The 17154-nt window shown below is 42.4% G+C and overlaps 1 protein-coding gene across 1 annotated transcript in view; it reads left to right on the top strand.

Moving 5' to 3' along the window:
• Positions 1-2865: 2865 nt before the first annotated feature.
• GNAI1 (G protein subunit alpha i1) overlaps positions 2866-17154 on the top strand; it is an 86855-nt gene continuing 72566 nt past the window's right edge. The window contains exon 1 of the mRNA XM_057730597.1: positions 2866-3477. Within this exon, the coding sequence (XP_057586580.1) occupies positions 3360-3477 (118 nt within the window). The 5' untranslated portion in view covers positions 2866-3359. The remainder of the gene's footprint in view (positions 3478-17154) is intronic.

Raw genomic sequence — 17154 nt, forward strand, 5'->3', positions numbered from 1 at the left:
AAGGAAAACAGTACTCTGAAGTAGATTGCTTTAAACTCTGCATTTCAGTTTCATTCTTTATAAAATAGATGAGTTAATACTGTTTGTTCCACCTGCTTGACAAGGTTGTTGAATCATATTTTTCAACATCATAATTATGTAAATTATTAATTTGAATCTTTCTTACTACCTCATATCTGGACTGTTAACGCAATCCACTTGCTGGTAACACCATTTGTTTTGTTGGGTAAAAGCTTTTTTCTTTTTTAAACACCTATTACCCAACTCAGGAAAATGTAAGGAACACTTAGTACCTACTGTAAAAATGTCCAGGGACTTCCCTGGTGGCACAGTGGATAAGAATCCACCTGCCAATGCTGGGGACGTGGGTTTGATCCCTGGGCTGGGAAGATCCCACATGCCACGGAGCAACTAAACCCATGTGCCACAACTACTGAGCCTGTGCTCTAGAGCCCACGAGTCATAACTATTGAGCCCACATGCCACAACTACTGAAACCGCAGCACCTAGAGCCCGTGCTGCACAGCAGGAGAAGCCACCACAATAAGAAGCCTGTGCACTGCAATGAAGAGTAGCCCTTGCTCACCACAACTAGAGAAAGCCTGTGCACAGCAATGCAGCCAATAAATAAATAAATATAAATTTAAAAAAGTCCAACTCTTCACCTTAATGTTTAAAGGTGTCTTTCAACTTTGTGTCATACTTCCTATCATTCTTTACAACCAAACTACATTTCAATTATAAAACAACTGTTATTTCCATCATATACTTTGCATTTAACCCTGGTTATTCCTCTTAGATAAAATATACCCTTTCATGAAGTGAATGTTTGTGCCCCATCCTAACCCCATTCATATGTTGAAGCCCTCACTCCAGTTTGATGGGGTTTGGAGGTGGGGCCTTTGGCAGGTAATTAGATTTGGATGAGGTTATGAGGGTGGGACCCCCATGATGAGATTAGTGTCCTTACAAGAAGAATTAGAGAGATAAGGGCTCTTCCTCTCCACATGTGAGAACACAGCAAGAAGGCAGCCACCTGAAAGCCAGGAGGAGAGTCCTCACTGGGAAACTAAATTGGCTGGTACTTTGATCTTGGACTTCTCAGTCTCCTGCACTGTGAGAAGTAAATTCCTATTGTTTAAGTAACCCAGCCTATGGTATTTTGTTATGGCAGCCTGAGTTGACCAACGCAAAGCCCTGGAAACTCCCCACCAATCCCCAGTCATGGCTTCCTTCTAAAGTTGTTTCAAAACTTTCTCCTCTTGGAATTTTCCCTCATATTGATCACTCCATTACTCTGTATCCTCTCAGAAGTTTAGCTTCATAATAAAGCTAATTTTCACTTCTTATTCATCCACATATTGCATTTTAACGCCTCATCTACTTGACAAGCTTTTCAAATGAGAGGGGTAATGTGTATCATCCTGTTACACCTTCTTTTCTCCAAAACACAAGTTTTGCTAGTCATTTTCAATAGTACTCAGTCATGATTGCTTCCTTTTTTCTTGCAGTTGGTGGTCCCATGCTCTATATGGCATGAGGTTTATAGGAAAGACTCACAGTACAGCTAATCCAAAATGGTAATATGCAAACGCTGTGTTGAAAGCTCACCCTGTCAAGTTTAATTCCAGAGGTTCTGATGAACATCAACATTTAAACTGCCAAGAAACACAAATTGGGTAGAAGGTGATTAAGTACAATGTAAAGCTTGTTCCTTTTTGTTGGTATATTATGAAAGGCCATAGGAACAGTTGGGGCAGTTCTTAAAATTGCAACTCTTGAGCCCACCAGGTTTGACTACTGGCAGGAGAACAGGAAAGGGCATGTCCAATAAGGAGGGAAATGGCAACCTCTGCTAGCCCACGGGCCTTGCTTAGGAGACCCACTCTAAGGCTCTTCTTCCTGTAGCATCAGCTCAGCCTTACTTTCTTGGAAAACGCAAGCCCAGTTTTTGTATATGTTTTTTAGAAAATAAGACTTACAGATGGTTGGTCTTTAGTTTCCATCAGAGCAATTTCCTAATTTTTTAACACATCAAAGAAAATGTTTTTCTTTGCTACCAACCCCATCTTATAATCAATCAACATTTCCTGCGATGTCTATAAGGGAAAGGTGTAGTAGTGCAAGCGGCCGGGAGAGACCAGACCTTAAGCCTATGTTCATTCATACCGTGCTGGGTGAAATGCCTCCAACGGCCACACAAGCTATTTCCCCCAGACCAGGTAAAGCTGGAAAGATGGAGGATAGTCTGGGTCAATTCCATCTCATTTTATGGGCGAGGAAGCCAAGGCCTGCAATAAGGAATGCCATGCCCAGTGGCTCATGATTTACTAACATGCTCGTAAATATTGGTTCAGAACTTGTCTTGGAAGCTTCCATGTCGCCCCAGAGGAGGTCTGTTACGATGTGGAGCAGATTTGTTTGTGTGGGTGTGTTGTTTGGTCTTATTTAAAAATATACTCTTTGATTCTTTGTCTCACATTTTTTCAGATTTGAGGAAATTCTTCAAAATGTTCTCTGCTTGTGGAAAGGAACGTGAGGATGGATAGAAGGAGGGAGGCGAGAAAGAAGGAAAAAAGGAAGAAAGTTGACCTCCTATCCTCCCCAGACTTTTCTGTTCCACACTTTACCCTCTTTGCTTTCTCCAGGGCTCCAACCCCGGCCCCAGCTCCCTCTATTTCCCACAGCCCTGAAGGCCAGCCGACACGGGTTTACATTTCGAAAACCCTTGCGCGCCTGCCGGAGCTGGGCATGCTCAAACGCCCAGGACTGGCTTTTCTCGGTTTCCAACTTTGGCAGCTCTCCCACCCGCACCCCACTAGGGGCAGGTCCGCACACATCCCCGGGTGTGAGTAAACGGGAGAAAATCCTCACACTCCCGCGGAGGAAGCGAGGTAGGGGAGCTCGCCAAAAGGTCCGGGGTTCCGGGGGCGCCTCCCAGGGGCGCGCGCGCCCGTCCGAGGGGGCGCTGTCCGAGGGCTGGTGCGCGGGCGCGCGCTCTGGGAGTGGTCGCGGAGGGGCGGGCAGGGGCGGGGCCGCGGCGGCGCGCGGACGCCGAGCAGCGCCGGGCTTCTAGAGGCTGCGGCGCGGCCACCGGTAGGAGGCCCCCGGCTGCTGTACCCACAACCTCGACACCGGGGACTCCGGGGGCGCGCAGGGAGGCGAGGAGCGGAGCCCGGCAGGAGGCAAGAGCCGCGCGGCGCTGCTCGCTCCTTTGCAGACAGCGCTGCCCGCGCTCCGCTTCGGAAGTGGGGGGGGCGGGTTCGAACGCCCGCATCCAGAAAGGGAGAATTCACCTGTGTTTCGAGGCAGCGCGCCGGATTTGGAGGGAGCGGCGGCCGGCTCTCGCTCCTGGCACCATGGGCTGTACGCTGAGCGCCGAGGACAAGGCGGCGGTGGAGCGGAGTAAGATGATCGACCGGAACCTCCGCGAGGATGGCGAGAAGGCGGCGCGCGAGGTCAAGCTGCTGCTGCTCGGTAAGGGTGGCCGGGCTGGGCCGGGCCGGGTCGGGTCGGCGGGCGGGGGCGCCCGGCGGGCCTGGGGTCCGGGAGTCGGGCGGGTGTGCCGGGCGCGGCGGCCGCCGCGGGCTCTTCGGCGTCGGGAAACCCGGAGGGGACGCGCCAGGGCGGCGGAGGGCGCGTCTTGCAGCGCCCGAGGATGGGATCGAAGCGCGAGCTCGTGCGGTGCGGCGCAGCGCAGCGCAGAGCCGAGGGGGGTGCCCCTCGCTCCGGTCCCCTTCCTTGGCCCGGGCGCAGCCGCCCGCGGCGGGGCGGGAGCTTCACTGCACTCGCGTGCCTCGGTTGTGGATCCCGTCGGGAGCCGACGAGCGGTTGGCGAGGAACCCCCTTTCTCTGAAGTTAGCTCAGCTTTGTAAAGATGAAAGGGCATTGGCGACAAGCAAATAAAAGCACCCCCCCCCCCCCCCGGCGCGCGCGGGCGCGAAAACCCTTCGTACCAGGTGTCGTATCGCGGTTGTGGTTTTCTCCTGTCAAGAGTGCCACGTTTTGTGAAATCAGTGCACCTTTTGTGGGGCCTCCGTAGGGTTGAATTGTGTCTTTGTGGTGAACTCTCTATGGCGACTCATGAGTGTTAAAGGAGCACTGATTATATTTACGTTGCGTAAGGAAATAGGCTATGCTGGATGCTGGATTTTTATTACTGTGGGGACCTGGAAACCACCAAAGTTAGGTAACTTTGGCTTCAGTAAGATAGTGGAGCGGCGAAAACCGATGTGAAAGGTGTGAGTGGGTCACATCGGACAACAGGAGTCTCTTCTCTGCTGCCGAGGCTTCTGATGAGTGAGATTTGCCAAGTACACGCTAGGCTTTTATTTCTTCTTAGTATTGTTCTCCTGGTGAAACCCTCTGGGGAGGTCTTTTCCAGTTGTTTGAAGGGAGGGAACGTAAGAAGAGTAAGCCTGGATTTTGATTGAGAGATGCATTAGGAAAATGTTCGCAGTTTAAGATTTGTTGATGTGTGAGTTAGGGTTTTCTTTTGTTTGCCCTTCCCACCCCCACCGCACCCCCAACACACACCATTTAGGTAGTGAAGTAGGTGAAAGATCTCTCAGAATCTTTATTTGCCCTCCCAGCGACTGCTTTTATTTTTGTAACAGTTATAATAAAACAGACACACTACCGCGCAAACCTGTTTTCAGTAAGCTTCTGTTTCATTGGTTTAATGACTGCAGGAAAAATGGTGGGTTTTTTCTCCATTACTAGTCTTAGAAGCAGCAAACTTGGCATGACTGAAAGTAATAATGATCTGAGTCATTCTGCAAGTAAACTGGGAAATAGCTTTGTATTTTAGAGACCTGGTGGTTTTTCGCACCCCCGCCCCCCAACGAAAATGTTTCTCAGGTAATAGCGTTTACTTAAGTTTTTACATTCATGAGAAATACTGTCTTTTGAGGAAGTGTGTTTTAGTGTATTGAGCACAGAAGAGACACACCTTGGTATGGAAACATGTAGGTGCTCCTCTTTCGAATTGAATGTGCTTGCCACAAAAATGGAAAAAGGATTGAAATGTTCTTTTCCTGCAGTTTCTGCACTCCTGCTCTGATACATTATTTCAGTGTATTGTGTGGCTCTCAGTTTGAGCCAGCCGTCCACCATGTTTAAAGCATTGAAAAATGAGTCCTCTGGTGTTGCTTTATGCTTTAAATAGATGTCTGTAGAGAGAGATGGACTACGTTAAAGGTTCCACGGGTAGGTTTTTGCTTATATTTAGAAGAGATATGTATTTCTCAACCTTAGCACTGTTGGCATTTTGGTTGGGATGATTCTTTGTTGTGCAGGCTGTCTTGTGCATTGTAGGATATTTAGCAGAATCTTTGGCCTTCACCTTTTAGTTGCCAGTAGCAGCCCCCTCCACCTGTGACCCAGAACATGTCTCCAGATATCCCCCCAAACGTCCCCTAGGGGCAAAATTTAATCTTGGATGAAAATCATTGTTTTAGACTAACAGTTGAATATACTTGAATGTGTAACATAGAACCCAAAGTTGCATCTCTCCCATGAACTATAGTGAGAGCTGTGAGAAAAGTGTTGCAGTCACGATTTTCAGAAGAAATTAGGGAATTTTTGTTTCTCCATACCAGCAGCATTAGAAAGCTTTCAGAATGATTTAAAAATCTTTAGGTAACTGAATATCTTCAGCTGTCTTTTCTAGCTTTAGTCTTTTGCTGTTCCCTACCCCTTTTCTCTGTAGAAATCCGTCACAGCATCCCTATCTTGCTGGCGCGGCACCCCTCCTCCTCGTCTTACACCCATTCTACTCTACCCTTTTGCCCAGAGTTCCAGAATGCTAGCTCCTATAAACAGAGCGTTGGCTTATTCTTGAAATGTTTGAAAACATTTTTTTTTCCTAGTTTGACTTTAGCAGTTAAATGTTGACCTTTGATTCTTTTTTGGATGTTTAAGTTATATGTGTAAGGAGCTCAGTGCAATCATTCAGTATAAAATACAACTGAATCAACTAGAAATATAAAATGGTCTCTAGGTACCCTATAACCAATGTCAATTCCATTTATGTCATGTTTTCTTCCTCTTCAATTATTTTGTTTTTCTCATCAAATGATTTTTTTTTTTCCATTTAGGGCATAAAGCCTGTAAAGTACATTTAAGATGGTATAGTAAATAGTTTATTATAGTTCATTTTTTTCTTAAGGCATGTGTTGTCATTTTAGACATCTGGGTTGAGAGATTCGGGTATGAGACACATAATTACTAAAAAGATTTGGGCACTGAATATCTATTTTATGTGTGTGTGTGTGTGTGTGTGTGTGTGTGTGTTTTAACTCAGAGGTATGCTCCTAATGCCTATTAGGAGCAGTGAATTAGGCCTTAAAAAAAAAGAGGACCTAGTCTAATTGACCTAAAGGAAATTAGGTCAAGGTTTGAGTGGTTCAAGCCTTTTAGGTTTAGTTTTCAGGCTTTAGTATTAGAATAATAATCCTAAATAAAGAAACTTATTTTAATAATGAAAGTTTTCTTTCCAGTATATATGGCTAATTGTCTCAAGGGAAAACATCATTTATTGTTATATCTTTGAGGTTGTTACAACTTAAACTTTTAAGGGCATATCATTAGGCCTAGGCTGTTGTTTCAGTGAGACTATATTGTACATATGGGTACTTATTAAATATCTTATAATTTTCAAAGATATATGAGGGTAGAGTATATACAAGTAAATTTTTTATGAATTAATTGTTCTTAAATTATTTCACTCTGAAGTTCTGAGCTTGTATTCTCTTCATGCCACCCGTTATCCTCCCCTTCACTGGACTCAGCCCCACAAACCAACAAACAAATACAAATCTACACCCTTTATCTTCTTCTTTAGCTTCTTAAAATGAGGGACTGGATCTCTTCTGCTTCGTGAGTACTTTTCCAGTGCTACCACCCACCAGCTTTTTGAGAAACTAAACCGTTCATCTTTTTTGCTTTCTTTAAACTTGCCCTATGATTTCCCTAGTTGAGAAATGCAGGCATTGCACAACTTTTGATTTTGCATTGTTTTAGCTGTTTCCTTAGAGTTGGCTCAGGAATTAGATGTCAGAAAGCCCCTTTCCTTAAGTGAGGGAATGGATCTGGTATTTCGGGGTGGGGTGGGCTTGGGTTATGTGCTTCTCTCTCTCTCACCTACTTTGTGTTAGCAAATACTGAATAGAAGCCACAGGTGGTGTTAACATATGTTTCGAAAGTGCTGATTTCTCTATATCTTCCATTTTTCGTTCTCACTTTTAGAGTTCATGTTCTCCTCTGCCTCTGGCAGCCTAGTTCCAGTAGACTTTCCTGCTTCTGGTCTTTGCCTCTAGCCTGCAGTAGGTATCATGCTAATTCCTTGCCCAGAAAACCATTCTTGACTTCTCCATTGCCTGCAGAATAAAAACTTTCTTCCAGACCTGGCCTCCCTCTGTCCTCATACTCTGTTCCTCAGGGCACCGTTGTTCTCCACAGAGCAGCTGGTGTACGGTAGGGCATATTTGCGCCCTGGTTTCTGCTGTGATTTAGCTTTATGCCCTGCCTGCTTCCCCCAGTGGCGGAGACTTCAGGGGCAGAATCTTTGCAAGTCCTCCTGACACCCTTTTATTTTGTCATGTGCATATTTAGTTCTTAATTATGTTAGTATCTCATGCAGGATTAGGATTTACCTAGAATATAAACCTTATACTTTGCTATTTTCAATATTGATGGGAGTGTAAACAAAAAGGGAACAGTAAGGGACTTCCCTGGTGGCACAGTGGTTAAAAATCTGCCTGCCAGTGCAGGGGATGTGGGTTTGATCCCTGGTCCAGGAAGATCCCACATGCAGTGGAGCAGCTAAGCCCGCGGGCCACAACTTCTGAAGCCCACGCGCCTAGAGCCCGTTCTCCGCAACGAGAAAGCCACCGTACTGAGAAGCCCACGCACCACAACGAAGAGTAGCCCCCGCTCACCACAACTAGAGACAGCCCAAGCCCACACAGAGCAGCGAAGACCCAGCACAGCCAAGAATCAATCAGTCAATCAATCTTAAAAAAAAAAGGAACAGTAAAAGTAAATGACAACCAAAATAAACACATGGTTTCTAAATAAGTTGTTTGGCCTAAGAATTTTTTTCATATTTATAAGAACTTTTCACAGTCATTATATTTATTTGACAAGTTAGATAAATTCAAGAAAATGACAGCGGATATTCATTGGAGGAGGGTCTTCTATGTTGTAGTGTTGTAGTTGGTTGTAGTGTTTTTCCTTAAAATAATTTTTTTTTAGTAAGGATAGATCTCATTTTTTTTTACTCTTTGCCCTCTTAGCTATAAATAAAGAGCATGAATCTTGTTAATTTATCAATGATAGGAAATATAATACCTATATTATAGCATTTAGTGAAAGATGTTATTTAAACCTGAAAAAGATTGCTATAATTTTTAAGACAAAAATTGAATATCCAACCATGATCTTAATTTGTATTTTGTTATGCATTTCTCTCTGCCTTGGAAAATTCAAGATATCACAAATTCACATGGGAGGACCTGAGGTATTTGTCACATTTCTATGTGGAATATTTCTTGGTCACATGTTCTGGCATGCAGTTACCCAGTGTCTGACTTCCCAGAGTGTGACATTGGTGAAGCTCAGATCCCAGATGGCATTTGAGTTGAATGAGCTAAGGTCAACTGCACCTAATCTTGCAGTACTTAGGCTGCCTTCTGTCATAATTTGTTAAATAGTAATTAAAAACTTTAACAAAAATGGGGCAAAAATAATTTTAAATGAATGTTCGTTACCATAGCTTAGTGGCTTAAAACAATGCACAATTTATTAACTTTACATTTCTGTAGGTCAGAAGGTTACACCTAGCTAAAATCGGCAGGGCTGCTTTTCTCTTGGAGCTTGTGGAAGAGAATCCATACTTTTGCCTTTTCCAGCCTCTGTCTAGAGGCTCCCTGGTTCCATTGGCTCGTGGCCTTTTCTTTATCTTCAAAGCCAGCAGTGGCTAGTGGAGTCCTTCTCATGTAGCATCACTGTCCTGTCTCACTCCTTCACCTATAAGGACCTTTGTGATTACATTGGGCCCAGCCAGGTAATCCAGGATGACAGACTCATCTCAAGATCCTTATCTTAATCACATCTGTAAAGTTCCTTTGCCATGTAGGATAACATGGTCACAGGATCCAGGGACTGGGGCATGGGCATCTTTGGGGGCTACTCATCTGTCTACTATAGTCTGCCCTCTGGCTTGCAAAGGTTCATATCCATCCCACGTGCAAAATGCACTCACCCTACCCACCATCTCCCTAAGTCTCAACCCCTTACAGCATCAACTCGGTGTCCAGAATCTAGAGCTCAGAATCTAACGCTGGTATGGGTGAGATTCTCCATGTAATCCATGCTGGGACCAACTTTCTATCCGTGAACGTCTCAGACTAGAAACCACGTTATGTGCTGCCAGAGTGCAGCGGGAGGGCACGGTGATAGCACAGGCCTGGGGTACCAGTTACAGTCACTCTCTTCCAGAAAGGGAGGAAGTGGAAAGAAAAAGGAGTGAGTATTCAGTGCCATGCGCTCTGCAAACTGCTTTAGGTTTCCAGGCCTATGAATAATCTCGGTGTCTCTGCTTCACTTTCTGGCCTCTGGACTCCCTTCAAGTCATCCTTCCTCTTCAATGAAAGGTAGCACATGTTTGCAGCTGAGTAATTTTATCAGCCTGTTTCTTGCCTGTATGATGGTGATCTGACAGCGTTCTTTCATTTTGTACTCTTTTGTCTTTTCCTCTCCCTTTTTGCTAGAACCTGTAAGAAAAAAACAGATCACACCTTCAGCAGTTGGCTTGGAAATCCCCTTGGTGAAATATTCAAGTTTTTAGTTAACAAGTTCTGCTTTCCACACAACTGCAGGACATAATTCACTTATACTTTGCCACAAAATAGCAAGGATCCTCTTTCCTCTGGTTTCTGATAATATGCTCCTCCTTTCCATCCAAGGCCTCACCAGCAGCACATGTGAAGTCCACATATCTATCCACAGTCTGTTCATGATTGTATTTCATTTTCTCTACTACCTTTCTCACTTTCTTCTGAGCCCCCCCAGGGGAGCCGTTAACATCTGTATTTTTAACAGCATGTTAAGGTAGTCTAGGCTTTTTCTATTATGCTCCTCAAAATTCCTTCAGCTTCCACCCATTGCTTAATTCTAAAACGTTTCCCACATTTTTAGTGTTTGTAGTAGCAACACTGTACTTCCAGATACCCTCATTGATATCCCATGCGTGACTTTAGGGAATGCAGAATAATGGTAATTTTATATCCTTCGGGCCCTTGTAATTTATGTGACTATTATGGTTAACAGCAAAACCACCCATTTCTGGTGCTTCATATTGAACTCATGGTATTTCACTTGAGACAAGGTGTAAACGAATAAGACTTTCCTTTGTTTGCTTGCTCTTCAGTGAAGTTTTTCCTGACCTGGTCTTCTTTCCGCTTCCTTCCAGGTTACACCATTTTGAAATCATCTTGTGCGTTTACTTTTTTACTGTCTGTTGCAGCTCTCCATGGGGATTGGCTCTGTCAGAGTATGAATCCTGTCTGACTTGTTTATCACCTAGTTAAGTGATTCATTTTGAGCAGTAGTCCTTTAAAGGGAAAAAGTTCATACATTTCCCTGTGTTTCGGGTAATTTTGGCCCATTGTGTCCCCATTTGTATGTTTCATACCTTGCTAGTTAGAGTAACTAAAGCCTACTACAGTATTCCTAACAGAGTTCTAAAAAAAAAAATTAATTTGGAGGACCAAATTCTTGTTGCATGGTCAGAAAAATATTTTGACTCTTGGTAAATTAAGTGGTGGAGTGAAATGTGATTTTTAGATTTGTATATTCTGAACACATTGTTTTTCACAGGATTACTACATTGCTACTTCACATGTTATTGAATGCTTTGTTGTTTTGAATGCTTTCTTAAAATGCATACAGTGATGCAACCAGGCATTAAATATATTCTCACAACGATATCTGTGCTACAGGATGATGTGATGGTGCATAACCTTGGCTTTCAGGAGCCAGCAAGGTGCTCAGCAGCTCACAATGGTCTGTTCTTTATGTCTTGCCTGTCCTTGTGTGGCGAGAATTGTTATTGGTGGTGTTTGTAAAGTGTGTTTCATGTGTTTGGTGTCCAGTTATGCCTTAGGTTTACTAAATCCTTAGGAAAATTTACAGTCTCCTTAGGGAAGGAAAATGTGTAAAGATAATGCCTCATAAGGGAAAGTGGGGGAGAAGTGATATAAGAAATACCAGGGGAGGTGAGCTTTAAAATCGGAGTGTGCATTGTTGATCTTGTGGGATGAGGGCGGAGGTGCGTGCCTCTCAGAAATTACAGCGGTTACAGATCTGTCCATTGCCTTCATATATTTCTCTCTCTCTCTCTCTTTTTTTTTTTTTTTGGCATAGCATGCGGGATCTTAGTTCCCCGACCAGGAATCGAACCCGTGCCCCCTGCTGTGGGAGCACGGAGTCTTGCAAGACAACTGGATCGCCAGGGAAGCCCCTTCATGTATTTCTGAGCTGACTTTTGGATCCTGATTGACTATATGCTCTGTATTGTGCAGAAATCTGCAATCTAGAAGAGACTTTGCCATCTGTAGTTTAGTTTTCTTACTTTTTCCCATGTAGAAGGAATTTTATCCCTCCAAGGTTTTTTTTAAGTCCTGTAGGGAGACGCTCCAGTTGAGAAAGGTGGTTGACCCAGAACTTAGGCAGTAAAATGTTTTCCTTAAGACCTTGGGCAAGTTATCCAGTTCTTTAAGCCTCAGTTTTCTATAATTTCCAGATAATAAATGTACCTACCCTATAGAGCTGGGGGACAAAGTAAGCTAATGTGTCTACAGTACTTAGAGCCGTTGTACGTGGCGCATAAGTTCTTATTAAATATAAGCTGTTATTATAAATACTTTAGAGACTCTTTGGAATCAGCCCTCCCTCCCTGCCTCCTTGTGGTTTGATCCATTTATGGTCATAGACATTAAAGCCTTTTGTTGGCTCTTCTTAGCAAAGGGTGTGTACATAGCAAAGGTTTTAAGAAGTATAAAATCAATTGTAATTACTAGTTTCTGATCCCACCACAGCTTCCCTTCTGGGAGTTAGGTTTCTGTTAACAGACTCCGCACGGGGAATAGACCAGGTAAATGTCTGTGCTAGGTTAAGAATTCTAGAGAGAGTGAATTTTGAGTAATTAGAAAACTGTACAAATGATTTAAAAGTAATTTTCTCTCCATTTTGTTACCTTTTTTTAGAATAAATGCAGTAATTTCCTGCAGACTTTCCTTTTATTTTTATCTCTGGAAAATAAAACACAGCTGTTAATATAGATTATGAAACATAATGTGAGTTGACTCGAATGTGCCATTTATCAGGGGAGTTTATGATAATTTCGTACAAATTTTAAAACTTTTCTGAAACTCCTTGTACTGATAACTCAAAGAGATTCCTAACAAAACTTCAGAATTACAGTGAATTTACTTTTAAGAGAGAAGCAATATCTCTTGAAAAGTGGTGGTAACCTTGAAGGGCAACAATGAAGCATTGAATCTGTGATGGTATTTATGCCTTTTAATACTTTTTCAAAGGAGTCCCTGAAGATTTAACCTTGATTTACCTGGAATTTCTCTGTTTACCTTGCCTTTCTAAGGTACTTCCCTGATTTTTTTTTTTTCCTGGTAATGTACTTATCTAATCCACATTATATTTTTTCTTGTTTGGGCACATGCCTTTTATTTGACAGCCTTTCATGTATTTTAAGAAGCATGCAGCCTGTAAATAAACCACACTTAAGATCAATATAATAGTATAGTACAGTATAATATAGTGTAGTATAATATAGGTTAGTATAATATAATATGGTATAATATAGTATGGTATAATATAATAGGAGTTAGAAGAAAACTGCCTTCTGATCGGTAGTGCTGAAGCTAGTCTTTTGAAGAACATATTTCTATGCAATTTAAAAATTTCTGTGCAATTGAAAACTCCACTGAGTTTTCACAAACTGAGCACTTCAGTGTCATCAGCAACCAGATGAAGACATGCCTGCAAGAGATGTGTTGTGACAGTACAAAGTGGAGATGCCAGTCAGTGGAGTTGCCGGAATGGATGAGAAGGTGCTCCCCCAGCTCAAGGCCAGTGTTCTATACTGGCTCCCATTCCTTCATCCTTTCTTGCTTCCAGGACCTTCCCATCCTGCATGGTTCTCTCTACCATCTTCTACTTCTTTAAAGACTCCTGTGACCTGCTCCATGAACATTCTCAAGTCATGCCCAGCATTAGAAGTAATAAAATCCAGACAAAACTGTTCATACCCTCCTTAAATAATTTTTCATCCCAAATTTTGTCATCTAAATGTTTTAGAATATTAGGCTGCATTCCCATCTTTTTCACTTTCCGTTCAGTCTTTAAACCGCTTTTTATTTTAAAATTGAGAACTTTTCCAGTGATAACAGCAGTGTTGGGAACTATCACAGACCCTCATGGGATGCACACTAGTATCTTTTTTTAAAGAGGTAATATCTTGTGGCTTTTCTCTGTTCACTGGAGTTTCTTTTTAATTAGTTTGGGCTTCTCATTCTAACTTCTGTATCTCTTAAACTCTCTCCAGTTTTTTTTATTTCCGTACTTTGTGTGTGCTACTTAGATATCTTCTAGTTTGCTTTCTCTGTGCTGTAATAAACTAATGTGCCTTTTAACAGAATTGAGTTTTTACTTTTAACGGTAACATTTTATTTCTAGAAACTATTTCTAATCTTTCTTTTAAAAGTTTATTCTGTTATTATATTTTCTATCTTTAAAAAATTCATTTTCATTAATACTACACTTCATAGTCTCTTTGCAAGGCATTGATTTTTTTGAAAAAAAAAAATCTCGGGGTTCAGCTATTTATAGTGTCTTGACTGTATCTCATGGTAAGTAAATCGTATGCCCTTGTAATTTTTTATTATGAGCATATGTTAAGCAACACGTGGCCTGCATGAATCCTGGGCACCCTGGATTGGCTGCAATTTTCCTTTCAGTCTTGTGGGTTGAGGGCGGAGGGCAGGTTTATTTCTCGTTTACCTAACACCGTGTTCTAAAACTGAAGGCATCATCTCTCACCCACTTATTTACACTTTCTCCTTCTTCCTGTTTTCGTCTTAGTTACTTGCGCCACCAGTTCTTGACTTCTTATTTGTCTTCACACCCAATTAGTCAGAAATCTCTGTTGATTTCATTTTCTAAACATTTTACTTCTTTTCCTGCCTTACTTCTTATCATCCAGCAACACTGAACTTATTTATGGTTCCTTTCATTCCTGTGCTGTTTTTTTGCCTCCCTCCACCCTTTGCTCAGGTTGAGAGGTGTGTGTGTGTGTGGTGGTCTCTGCTTAGGTTGAGAGGTGTGTGTGTGTGTGCGTGCGCGCATGTGTCCACCAGCATGGTGGGGAGGGTCTTCTGGGGATCCTCATTTATTTCATCGCGCCCGTGACCCTGGCAGCCTGCCTGTTTCTTGTCTACTGGCTTCCACTGCTTAAGTGTGGATATCCTAATTGGTCCATTATGTCTCATTTTGATCACATCCAGGAACTTCTTTCTCACTGTCTTGTCTCTCCTTTGTCTCTCATGGATGTCATGGACCTCCCGATCTCACTCTTTCCCGGGCAGCCCTGTGGTGCAGAGCCAATATGTGGTAGATAGGCTCTTAGCCCCCTGAGTGCTCTGTCTTCTCCAGTCACCTCAAGCATGTGGAAAGCTGTGTTGCATCAATTCTGTGGTGGTGCCAAGGTGCCGGTGGGGAGGATGAGCTCAGGTGTTCTCTCTGAAAAACCACACGTCTCCATGAGACTGCTTGGGTGTGTTGCTGCCTAGGCAACTTTCTTCTCCCAGGATCCCAAATAGGCCCCTGTGCATTGAGCAGCTTCTTCATCTTCTTTCACATACCATTCACCCCTGCAACTTTGGATCTTATCCCCATCTGCCTTCTGCAGGTGCTCCTGGGCCACTGAGTACCTTGTGGCTGCTAGGGGTTATAGTCTTGCCATGTGATGCTAGAAGGTACGCCACTTGAATTCATCATTTGTATCTAGATGATACCAGGGTGCCCTGTCTGCCTCGTTCCCATTATTCATGTAAATGCAAAAGATAAAAAAAAAACAATAATTTTCAAAATATTTCTTGCATTACATTTTTTATCATCCTTTACATTCCTGCTCTGAAGTTGGTTTTTTCCCACAATTGTCCTAATTGTATGTTCTTGCTGCTCCGTAGGCACTCACCTCATTTCCCTAAAGCAGCTCCTCTTAAGCTTTAATACACATTGGAAGTCAGTTGGAATCTCTTGAAATGCAGGTTCTTTTTTTGTTTTGTAGAGCTTCTATTTCTTTCTTTTTTAAAAAATTATTAATTTATTTCCTGCATTGGGTCTTCATTGCTGCACACAGGCTTTCTCTAGTTGCGGAGAGCGGGGGCTGCTCTTCATTGTGGTGCACAGGCTCCTCGTTGCGGTGACTTCTCTTGTTGCAGAGCACAGGCTGTAGGCGTGTGGGCTTCAGTAGTTGCGCCACACAGGCTGCATAGTTGTGGCTCACGGGCTTAGTTGCTCTGCTGCATGTGGGGTCTTCCTGGACCAGGGCTCGAACCCATGTCCCCTGCATTGGCAGGTGGATTCTTAACTACTGCACCACCAGGGAAGTCCAAGACGCAGGTTCTCATTCAGTAGGTCTGGGATGGGGCTTGGGTTTCTGCATTTCTCACAAGCTCAGAGGGGGCGCCTTGACTGCTGATCCACAGTCCAGTCTATACTTGGAGAAGCGAAGTCCCAGAGTAGGTGATCCTCCTGGATCTTTTCCATTTATTTTATAGGTATTTTTCAAGACTTACCCTTGTCTTTGCTACATTCATGAACCTTATCAATAAAGTATTTAAAACAGTGCCTTGCATAAAGTAAGCACTCATCATGTTTTATGCATTCACACATATGTACACACATATATAATGCCTGTCCACTTATTATTATATAGTTAGCTTCTAATGCTCATCTGGAACCTTGTTTTAGTAGTGCATTGAGAAAAACTATTTGATACTATCTTGCACGGAAACATGCGCTTCCTGGAAAGTGATCAAAAGCTATAATTAGTGGTAATGAATCTTCTGTGTATTTAGCAAGAATTTTTACACTGGATTTCTTCTTTTGATGATATGATGATTCAGGTCAGGTTGAATGTGACCTTATAATAATGTTTTTATGAACATTTTCATTTGGTAAAGTTCATGATGAAATTCCTTTGTTAGAAGTAAATGAAAGATGGTTGCAAATTCTGAGAAAGCTTATAGCCGTTGCTATTTTTATGTATCTCAGCTCTCCTAATCTATATGCACATACAGCACATCTTCCACTGCCCTTAAAAGGGAATTCTGATCTTAGAAAACTACCCGTCACATTAATATTTACTGACAGGTACCTACAAAACGTGATTAAATATAGCATAAATGTCCTGTAACTTCTGCTTTCATCATAGTATCATTAGTTGGTTGGGCTTACTTTAAGTTAGTTATGACATCTGGTTCTTATGAAACGTGTAAATTCATTCAGCAAATATTTGTAGAATGCCAGCCCTCTGGCCTGCATTTAGGTATCTGGGAATGGAAAAATCTTTGGGAAGCTGATATTAATTAAAGTAGAGAAAGCATTCTTTAAGTATTTTACCGTTAGATAAAAACAATATGGTTATTTTGGCTTGTTTAGTTATAAGTCTAAGTATAAAAAAATGGGATCTGTGTTTCTTCCACTCTGCCATTTGTCTTAGTAAGCCTTTGTAGTAGATCATTTTAACTTTGCTTTGGATGATTGCATTTCATACGTCAAGTTGAATTTTATTGCTTTTTGCCAAAAGCTATTCAGAAACTTGCAGAGCAGAGAATAAGTAATGAGCTTCACAGTAACTTATACTGTGCACATGGTGATGCTTAGCATTTCAGAACTAATTTCCTGAAAAGTTATCAGTCAACAAATGTAGTCCATTGTAGTTTTAGCAGTCACATCTGAAATAACTTAAGCTCTAATTTAAGAAGTAAGCAGCATAAAAAAAATGATTCTGAAAAGTATAAAACTCTAAACAGACTCTTCCTAGTGGTTACCTTTTGAGAATCCGTG

This window comes from Hippopotamus amphibius, chromosome 4 (genome assembly GCF_030028045.1).
Source record: "Hippopotamus amphibius kiboko isolate mHipAmp2 chromosome 4, mHipAmp2.hap2, whole genome shotgun sequence".
Taxonomy (NCBI): Eukaryota; Metazoa; Chordata; class Mammalia; order Artiodactyla; family Hippopotamidae; genus Hippopotamus; species Hippopotamus amphibius.